The following is a 10,662-nucleotide window of genomic DNA, read 5'->3' on the forward strand; positions in this document are numbered from 1 at the left end:
CCCTCCCTCCCTCCCCCACAGTCCTAATCCCAGGCGGAATCCCGGCGGGACGGCGAGTTGGGCGCCCCGCCTTCGGGGGCGGGCCGGAGGCGGGGAGGCGGGGACCCCTCCCCTCACCCCCGTCCCCCTCCTCCTCGTCTTGTTCCCCCTCCCCCTTCTCGGGAGTCTGCCGCTCCGGCGCTCGAGGCGTGGAGTGAGTGACGGGCGGCGGGAGGAGAGCGCAGAGGAGGAGAGACTGGGAGGAGAGGAGAAGAGAGGGGAGGGACAGAGCTAGCGGGAGGCGGCAGCGGCGGCGGGGACCAGGCCGGGCCATGGCGGAGCGGGAGGCGGCGGCGGTGGCCGCTGGGGCTGGAGCCGGAGCCGGGGCCGGGGCCGGGGTTGCAGCAGCGGCGGGGCCCCAGTGAGGGGCGCTGGGGGCTCGGGCCTGAGGAGCCATGCCCCGGGGGCAGCGCCGAGGCTGCTGCAGCCGGGCCCGGGGCTGAGCGACCGTCGGGGGGCTCGCGGACCTCGCCGTGCACTCTTGGGGTTCTTCCTCCCGGATTAGGGGGTTTTGCTTTTGCTTTTGTATTTCTTGGCGGGCACGGTCGGAGAAGGCGGAGAGGAGCGAAGTGAGGGGGTAGGGGTATGCCCGGCTGGAGCCCGGCCTCGGGGCGCGCCCCGGCCACGGCAGCCGCCCGCACCTCCTTCTCCTCCTCCTCCTCCTCCTTCTTCTCCTCCTCCAGCCCCGCCGCAGCAGCAGCCAACATGGCTGCGCTCTTGAGCCCGGGAGGCGGCCGCCGCTGAGCCCTGCGCCCCTTTCCGCTGCCCCCAGCTTCAGCCCATGGCCCCTTGGGCGCTCCGGCTCCCGCCACGCTAGGGTTGCAGCTAAGTCGCCGCCCGCCCGTCTGTCCGCTCGCCCGTCCGCCTGGGGGGCGCCCCGAGCAGCAGCAGCAGCAACAGTAGTAGTAGTAGCCGCCGCCAAGCGGTCCTGCACCCAGCCCGAGGCTAGAGGGGTTTTGTGGCGGCCCTGGGCGCATCAGCCCCTGGATTCAGGGCAGTGTTGGAAGCCCGCCTCTACGAGCGAGCTCCTGGCCAGAGGAGGCCGCGGGGGGAGGGGGGCGCGTGGAGGATCCCACAGGGGTAGCTCCTTGGAGCCATGGAGCCCAAGCACCGGGAGCTGCTTGCCCATTGTCAGCAGAGCCTGGCTCAGGCCATGACTGAGGTGGAAGCCGTCCTGGGGCTGCTGGAAGCGGCCGGAGCCTTGAGTGCCGGGGACCGAAGGCAGTTGGAAGAGGAGACTGCGGCTACTGGAGGGGCTGGGGGCCCCGGGGCTAAGGCGGAGCTGCTGCTCAAACTCCTGCTCTCTAAGGATCGAGACCACTTCCAGGACCTTCGCGTGGCCCTGGAGAAAACCCAGCCTCACCTGCTCCCCATCCTTTACCTGAACGGAGTGGCTGGGGCCCCGCAGCCCTCGGAGGGGGCAGGTGAGTGAGGGCAGGAGTCTTTCCTTCTCTCTTCATTTGGGAAACATCTCCAAAGCCCAGCCTCCTTCCCTTTTCTAAGTTTGATTCTTGGGGCTCAGGAGCCTGCAGTAGACAGATGCCCTCTCTATTGCCCTAGTCCGGGTAAATGGGATTCCTGAAGCTTTTAGTCTCCTATTTGAAGAAAACCTAGCTTGTATTTTCCTTGGGAACTGTTAGGAGTCTGTAAGGAGATGTCTGGGGGTGCCTTTGACCTCCAAGATCCCTTTAGTATTCTCATGAGCTGGGACAAACCTCAGGAGATCATCTGGTCTTTGCTTCTTGCTTTCACTTCACAGTGGATATTGGATAAGCCTATTTTTAAAACTCTTTAGGGAGTTCCCTTGGGAGACTGTTTCTGTACTTTTCTTTTGGACAGTACAAGTAAGCAACTAAGTATTCCTAGGCCCTGGTTGGAGTCCCAGCAGCATTTGGGATTTTCTGCTTCTTGGCCTTTTCCTTTCTCCTGCCCTACAGGGGTTCAGCCCTAGAGTTTAAACTGAAAGGGGGGATGCCCTGTTTTGGTCTCTCAAGGGAAAGGGGGGTGATGGTGAATGAGGAAGGCCTGGCCTGTTGGCAACCCTAGAAAAGAATGGAGTGAGAGAAGTTGAGGAAACAGCATTCCATTGTGGGAAAGCTGGAGAAGTTGCTGCTGGGGTCCAGCTCTCCCCCTGCATGTGCTTCCCAAGGAAAGAAGTGGTTGGAGGTTTTAAGCATTCCTTTGCTTCTCTTCTCGTGCTGCTGGCTCTGTGTGTGTGTGTGTGTGTGTTTCTGAACTGGGGTCCAACAGGCCAGAGGCTTGTTTTGAGGAGTGAGTTTATTGGATGTTTCCCAAAGCATCTTTTTAGAAGGGGAGTCCAGGGGGGAGGAGACACTTGCCTAGAGGTATCCAAAAAGTGGTGAAATCCCTGCCTTCTTCCCGTGAGCTGTTTAAATGGCACCTGTTACTGTTCAGCACTTGGGGCATCACAGGGCAGGAGTGGATGCCACCTTTTTAAAGAGCCAGACCCTCTTTTTTGAAGAGAGCTGGGAAGAAAGGTCTGAGAAATATGCCCTCAGTGGTTATGGGTAAACAGATCCAGACCTGTTCACTTGGCCATTAAAAGCTTTGCTTATTAAGACAATCATTTTTATTAGGTGCTTTCCATAACAAGCCAGGGAGGTGTGTGTAGGGTTTCTCATTCTTGTTTTGAAAGCTAGAGGGAACTGTGGCTCCCAGTGTCCAGGCAGCTAGCCTTGGTCATAGAGGAAGCTAGTTCTGGATCTAGAGTCCCAACAGTTTTCCCTGGCTCCATCCCTCCCCTTCAGAGCTGCATTGTAAAGCCCATTCATTGTGTCTGTTGGGAGTGCCCTTGTTCTCTTTCCTTATGAGTAATATTCTTGTGTGGGTTACACTTTATCTTTTATAAAGGACTTTTGCAGATAAGCTTCATAGGCTCTGTGATAGAAGGCTTAGGAGGCTGGTCCTGGAGTCAGGAGGTCCCAAGTTTGGCTTCTGACCCTAGCAGATCTTGGCTGGGTCACCCTGGTCGGGTTGTTTCATCTTTCAGTGCCCCAGGCGGCTCTCTAAAACTATAATTACAGTTAGTTTCATTCCAGTTGTTGATCTGCTTTGTTGGAGGGCGTTTTCTTACGGGGAGTTCCCTACATCCATGAAATCATAGGTCTTGTTTAAAAAAGAAAAGAGGGGAGGGGAAACCTTTGAAAGATGAAAGAAGTACCACAAGTTAAGGATAGCTAGGTGGCACAGTGGACAGAGCTCTAGGCTTGGAGTCAGGAGGACCTGGGTTCAAATCTGGCCTCAGACACTTCATAGCTGTGTGACCCTAAGCAAGTCACTTAACATCATTTGCCTAGCTTCTTTCTTAGAGTTGTTACTGATGCAGAAAGCATGTTTTTTTAAAAAGTACCATTATTTGTCTTGATTATGTGGTATTTTCAGGAGACTAATTTGTGGGTCACTTAGTAAGTGAGGTACTGACCATTTGGGTTGATCAAAGTTAAACTTAAGGTGAGAATTTTTTTTAAAAATTTGATCAAAGTTAAACTTAAGGGGAAAAGTTCTTTTTAAACTTAACTATTTTTTTTCCTAGAGCATAGATGCACATTTTGAAATACCTTCCCATTAATGATCACACTAACTGACCTTTATATATGGGGCTCAATTCTGAGTGAGTGATCAGAACAAAGAATAGAGGGCTGGCTTTGGAGTCAAGAAAAAAACAAGTATTTATTAAGCTCCTTCTGTGTGTTAGGCACTAGGCTAATCACTTTTTACAAATATTATCTCACTGGGTTCTCACAACAGCTCTGGGAAGTGGGTGTTTTAATTATCCCTTTTTTTATAGTTGAAGAAACTGAGGCAAAGATATAATCTATATATACTTTTCTGTCTTCTGTCTATGATTCCAGGAGGGAAGGAAGGGGTTGAGACCTTTGTAAATAAATTCTATTAAAAGAAAAGGAACCTGAAGCAAACAGGTTAAGAGACTCAGTCTCATGGCTAGTTGACATTTTTGTATCATTGACTATGTGCTTAGTCACTGTGCTAAGCACTTCACAAATATTATCTTATTTTATTCTCACAGCCACTCTTGGAGGTAGGTACTATTATTATATCTATTTTACAAATGGGGAAACTGAGATAAACAACTTGCCCAAGGTTGAATCTCTGGTTACTTTTACAGGAAGGATTTGAAACCAAATCTCTCTATTGACTCCAGATTCACTTCTCTTTCCACCAGCCTATGTTGATTGACCCTCAGTTGTTAAGATCGTGGCCTTGAGTTTTAAAAGAAAGTGGTAGGATATATGTAGTGAAAGAAATTTGGAATCAATGGTCCTGGGATCAGGACTCGGATTTGTTGCTTGGCCCTGTGACCTCTGACAAGTCAGAGGCATGTAGATCTAGAGACAAGAGACCACTTGAGGCCATCTCTTCCTGTTCCCTCATTTAAAGTGAAGTAATCTGGCCAAGGACACATAGAGGTTGTAATTAGCAGAGAGGTAATCAAGCCCACGTCCTATGACTCCAAGTCTTGAACTACTCCCCCTCCCCCAATTTATTTAGTGTCCACTTTGTGTCGGACACTATTAGGGCTCTCCTTCCGCTTTACCATTCGTGATATACTCTCAACCTCAGTTTTCTCATCTTCATCAGTAAATTGAGACTAGTGGGGAGGAGGGGTGAGGATCAAATAAGATGCACTATAAATATCTACTATCATATACTTTTAACATACTCTTTAAGGATGCTACTTTTTTATTATTGCTATTAATAATAATCTCAAATAGTGCCTAATTTAAAATAATTTTTCAGAATGCTTCATTTTTATGTGTTTTATGCCACATTGCTATGGCCTAATGATCCATGCTCTAGGGATGGTGATAAGACAGCAACAGACTTGTGGGACTGGACTCAGAGCTTTTCTAGTGTGCTTAAACTTGACAGAGCCCATGTTCTACTTGGCATAGTTAGGGAAGACCCAAGACATCCTTTTCCTTCATTAAAACTATTATCTTCTGTCTTGGTATCAATTCTAAGACAGAAGGGCAAGGACTAGGCAATTAAATGACTTGCTCAGGGTCACACAACTAGGGTAGTATCTGAGGCCAGATTTGAACTGTAGATTCCTTGTTGCCTGTCCAATGTTTTTTTCCCAGAGCATCATGATAGTGAAATAAAATTGTTCTCCAGTTTTTCTTCTTTGTATTTCCTCAGTGGCTACTAATTTTGGGCAAGTTAACATAGCCTCTCTGTTAAAGACTTCCTCTTCAGATGTTTATAAGGGCCTTTTATGTACTCTGAGCTGCCCTGGGTACCAGAGGAGCTTCCAAGATGAGTAAAGCATGGTTCCTTGTCCACATCAGTTTCATAATAGGATGGAGGACTATAACACATCCATCGAAGACCAATAATCCAGGAGGATCCTTGATAAAATGACAAAAGGGACCCAGGCTAAATGCCTTATGAGGGTCATTGTTGACTGGGTATAGAATCAGGGAAACCTTTCATGGAGAATGTAATATTGGAGTTAAGTTGTAAAGGATGGGTAGGATTTCACGAGAGTAGAGGAGCATGCCAGGTATAGAAAACAATGTGGATGAAGGCATAGTGGAGGCGTGCATCCTAGGAATGGGCCATGAGCCCGGTTAGATTAGAGTAGAAAGGAATAGTGTGAAAAAAGTCTAGGAAGCCAGACAAACATCAGATTGTAGAGGGTTTTGAAAGCCTATAATTTTGTTTGATAGGCAAAAGGGGTCCATTGGAGGCGTTTGAGTGATGCAACATGAATGCATAAAGAAGATTAATTTGGTAGGGGTTTCAATAATGAATAATTAGAAGGGAGAAAGTAGAGGTGGAAAAGACTATTGAGGAAGTAATTACAGTAGTCTAGGAGGAAGATAATGAGGGCCTGTAATAGAACTGTGACAGTGAAAATAAGAGGGAATATATTTGTGAGATATTGCAGTGAATCAGTTAACAAGCAATTTAATCAAAGGCTGGCCATTAATTTAGTTTCCTAGATTTGTAGTATCATGAATTTATTTCTTTTAAACCTTTACCTTCTGTCTTAGAATCAATACTAAGCATCAGTTCCAACACAGAAGAGTAGTAAGGGCTACTTACTACTTACTGGGGGTAAAGTGACTTGCCTAGGGTCACACAGCTAAGAAGGGTCTGAGAACAGATTTGAACCTAAGACCTCTTGTCTCCAGGCCTGGCCCTCTATCTCCCTAGCTGCCTCTAGTATTATAAATCTTGGAAAGGAACCTCAGAGATCATCTAGTCCAACCCCTGTTTTACAGTTGAGGAAATTGAGGCCCAGGATTAAGTGAAGATATTAAAGAATTTGATTTGCAAAGTCCTTTGTTCCTAAATCTAAGATTTTTTTTTCCATTGTGCTCTTCTGTGCTTGGCACCAAGCAAACACTTGAGAAATGTTTGTTGAATGAGTGACAATGGATAGGGCTGTATATCTGGGGAAGAGTGACATGTGTTTGGGGAATAAGGTTAGAAAGATGTTCTCAAATTTTAGAGGGGCTTCAATGCTAGACTGAGGAGTTTGGACTTCACTAAGAAAGATATTTAACATCCTCTATCTACAGAGAATAATCTTTTTAAAAAATAAAAATCCTCAACTTAAAAACACCAAATAAAGTGAGCAAAAGACAACAGAAAAAGTGTAGTGTACTTGAAATTGCAAATATTTATTACATACAGTGCTTGCTTTTCCTTTGAAGTGTATAACAAATTCATTATGCCACTTTTAAAGCTAACTAATTTGTGTTCCGTTCCCATCTTTCTCCCATTTTTATCTGTGCATTTAAAAAAAATGCTTCAATATCCTTTTTTCTCCCCATCTTTTTTTTTTAATTTTACAGTCCTACTGCCAGTCCCTCTCTTTCTTCCACTTGCCCCTTTTTCCCTAACCCCCCCCACCAAAAAAAACCAACAACAAAACTCAAACTACCAAAAACCCATAATATATGCCTTAATAAGTAGAACAAATTCTCTATTGGTGTTGTTAGAAAATTTATGTCTTGTTCTGCCAGGTAAGTCCATCACTTCTCAGTCAGGAAGTGATTAGCATTTTTTTTAGTGGAAGTATGGTTGGTCCTTGCATTATTCAGAGTTCTTCAGTCTTTCAAAGTTGTTTTTACAATCCTGGTTCTGCTTACTTCATACTAACCTTAAGTCCCTGCCCTTTTGAATCTTTATTCTAGTGGGAGATTATATATAAGACATCAGTAACTAATGTAAAATAATCTACAATATCTCTCTGCCCACTGAGCCACCTAACCTCAAGTCTCTGCCCTTTTGAATCTTTATTCTAGTGGGGGATTATGACATATCAGTAACTAATGTAAAATCTGCAATAATGGCATAACTAATCAACTAGGACATGAAGTCTGAAGGAGTGAAGGGAGAGAAGACAGACTTCCATTCAGTGATTTTTTTTTTTTTTTTGCTTTCTGGTTTAATAAGAAAGATTTGGAGGCAGAAGTGGAAAATGAATGGCCAACATGAGGTCTCCGAATGACGTGTGGAGTGCATTTGCCCTCCCCCCCTTACTACCAGGGTAGACTGATTGTACTTGAATGAATAGCATGACCCTTAGCAAGCCAAAGTCCTCTTCACGTCATCGAGGAAAATAATCTACACAGAGCCGGTATGGGGTAAATTAATACTTAGGCAAAAGCTGTGGGAAGTGGGAGTGGGAGGAGTGGGGAAGGCTTGCTTGTCTCTCATGGACATATACTAACCTCTTTGGTTTTTCCAGCACCCCTCTGATGGAAGCAGGTGGCAAGTTATCAGTCACTTGCCTGGCAAAGACTGAGCCTAGTGAGGTCAAATCCATTGGGGCTGGATTCCAGGATTCATGCAGAGGCAGCACGTTGCATTTCAGATGGCTATGAAAGCTCTGGTGATAGCATGGAACCTGAAGGAGCTGGCCTGGGAATCTGGAGGTCTGGCTTTTGACTCTGTTCTCTGACCTTGGGGAAGTTATCTTACTTCTGGGTTTATTTATTTATTTTTTTTCTGCCTAAAATGGGGAGAAGAATAGCTTGACCCTATCTAAAAGGGACTTTGTGAGGATGAGTAAAAAAGGATTTTTGGAAAGGTGAGCTCTGCGATGGCATGAGAAAGTAGGGGGGATTAGTATGAGGGCGCAGGGGGAGATTATTAGAGTAGCCACTTCCTTAGCTGTTGGATTTTATTTCTGGTTTGTAGACACAGCCATAGGTGAGCCATTGGAAGGACCTGTATCTGTACATATTTCTTTACAGTCTTAGGTAAATTAGCTCTCCTAGGGTCATAGTTTTATTGTTAGATGGGACCTTAGAGGTTAGTAAGTGCCACTTGCTGACACACTTGGGTAAGTGAGAAGCAGGATTTGTCCTTAGGTACTAGTTGGCCAAAAAGCATTTATAATCCAGCTAGTGTGCTAAGAAAAGAATTAAGCATTCACAATGTTTAAAGCATTGTGCTAAATATTTCATTTGATCCTCCCAATAACCCTAGGAGGTAGGTGCTGTTATCACCCCCCTTTCACAGTTTTAGAAAGTAAGGCAGAGGATAAATGATTTTCCCAACATCACACAACTGCTTCGTGTCTGAAACTTAATTTAAACTTGGGTCTTCTTGATGCCACGGCCCCTTGTGACCCCATAATTCCTACTACTTGAAGTAAAAAGGAAGGGACAGTTAGAAATAGAAAAGTTTGTAGTTTCCAGATTTTGGGAGCTGGTCATCCCACTTATCTTGTATTGGACAGACAATGTCTGAAATGATGTATCCAGATATAGGTCATGTTTCTCAACACTCTCAAATTAGAATGTGAGTTGAGGCAGCAACAAAGCTAGTGAGAGAGTCAGAAACTATATTGTGTGATGATCTGTTAAAAGTAAGTGGGGGAAAAGAGAAGACCAAGGGGGTGGGAAGATCACTTTCTTCATGTCTTTGAAGGACTCTTTGTTTGGAAGGGAGAGTAGACATATTCTTCGTGATTTCATAGGGAAGAACTGGGACCATTGGGCAAAAGTCACAGACAGGCAAATTTTTCATTTGACATAAAAATGAACTTCCTAATAATTCATTTATAATTCATTTAGCTTTGGAAATGTGAGGAAATGAGGATCTCATCACCATTCAGAGGCTGAGTGCCTTTTTTTTCCTGGGATATGAAGGACAGAATTCCTGTATGGGGTAGATTAGACTTGTTTGGTTCAATTGGTTTTGACTTTTCATGATCCCATTTGGGATTTTCTTAGCAAAGATAGTGGGGTGCTTTGCCATTTCCTTCTCTAGTGTATTAAGGCAAACTGAGGTTAAGGGCTTACTCAGGGTCATACATCTAGTGTTTGAGGCTGTATTTGATTTATATTATATTTCTGATTTCAGACCCAGCACACTATCCACTGAGTCATCTGGTTGCCTCCTAGGCAAACAGAGGTTAAATGACTTGCCCAAGGTCATATAGTTAGTGAGTTCACATAGTCTGAGGTCGGATTTGAACTCAGGTCTTTCTGACTTCAAACCCAGCACTCTATCCATTGAGCCATGTAGCTGCTAAGACTAGTGTTTCTCCAAGATCCTTTCCTGCTCTGATATGTTGTGATTTCCAGCAGAAAATACTAGCCTTTTGTCCCAGAGCAGGAGCAGGTCTGGTAGCTGAGATGGCAGAAATAAGTTGAGGTAGAGAAAATGTTAGAGCCTCCTTTTCTTTTAAACATTTTTTATTGATTTTTATTTGAAATATCATCATCTTTCCCAGAGAAACAATCCTCTTCCCAGAGAGCCATGTGTTATAACAAAGAATAAAAAGAAAAAGAAAGGAGTTCAGTAAAACCTACCAATACATCCATCAAGGCAGATATCACATATACAGGATTCCACACCCATAGTGCCCTATTTCTGCAAGGAAAGGGAGAAGGTGGAGCTTTTATTTCCAGGAGAGTTTTGCCTTTGGCTGCCACCTTATTTTATGAGCTCTAGTTTTCCTTCCATGATAGAGAGGTACTTTTTGAAAATGTTCAATGGATAAGTTAGATAAATGTTCCTGGAGGGAAATGCAGCACCAGCTATATATATATATATATATTTATTTCATAGCTTATTTCTTCTCATATGCTGAAGATAATTTTATTTCCTGGTTCATCCTTTCAGTGATTTAGATAATAAAAGGAATCTTTAACAAAGGCTCAGGCAACTGAAGTTATATAGGGCTAGAACTGGGACCTGACACTTGTTTTCATGGTCCTTTGTCTACAGCAGAGGCAAAGCAGGTAGGCCATCAGTTGTTTGTTCTGCCCTGACATAAGACTAGATTCTGGGATGAGGAATAGGATGGATGAGATGTGGTTACATCATAGACTCCATCACAGGTCCCTGTTCTTTGACTTAGTTCACACATTCATCTAAATTTAGTGTAGAACACTAAGATATGGATGGCTACAAAGTGGTCAGGGAGTACCTCTTTTTTTTTTCTTGTGATAAAGCTAAAGCTATCGAAGTTTAACTGTTCTGACCAGCACAAAGCTGAGGTGGATTGAGTTACAAAGATTCTGTCTGTCTCTCTGGTTGTCTGTGTCTCTGTCAATTCTCTCTCTCTCTCTCTCTCTCTCTCTCTCTCTCTCTCTCTCTCTCTCTCTCTCTCTC

At 44.9% G+C, this 10,662-nt stretch overlaps 1 protein-coding gene across 1 annotated transcript in view; it reads left to right on the forward strand.

Moving 5' to 3' along the window:
- The first annotated feature begins 1,135 nt into the window (after positions 1–1,135).
- DLG5 (discs large MAGUK scaffold protein 5) overlaps positions 1,136–10,662 on the forward strand; it is a 158,210-nt gene continuing 148,683 nt past the window's right edge. The window contains exon 1 of the mRNA XM_044660242.1: positions 1,136–1,463. Within this exon, the coding sequence (XP_044516177.1) occupies positions 1,136–1,463 (328 nt within the window). The remainder of the gene's footprint in view (positions 1,464–10,662) is intronic.

The sequence above is a fragment of the Gracilinanus agilis genome, chromosome 2 (assembly GCF_016433145.1).
Source record: "Gracilinanus agilis isolate LMUSP501 chromosome 2, AgileGrace, whole genome shotgun sequence".
Taxonomy (NCBI): domain Eukaryota; kingdom Metazoa; phylum Chordata; class Mammalia; order Didelphimorphia; family Didelphidae; genus Gracilinanus; species Gracilinanus agilis.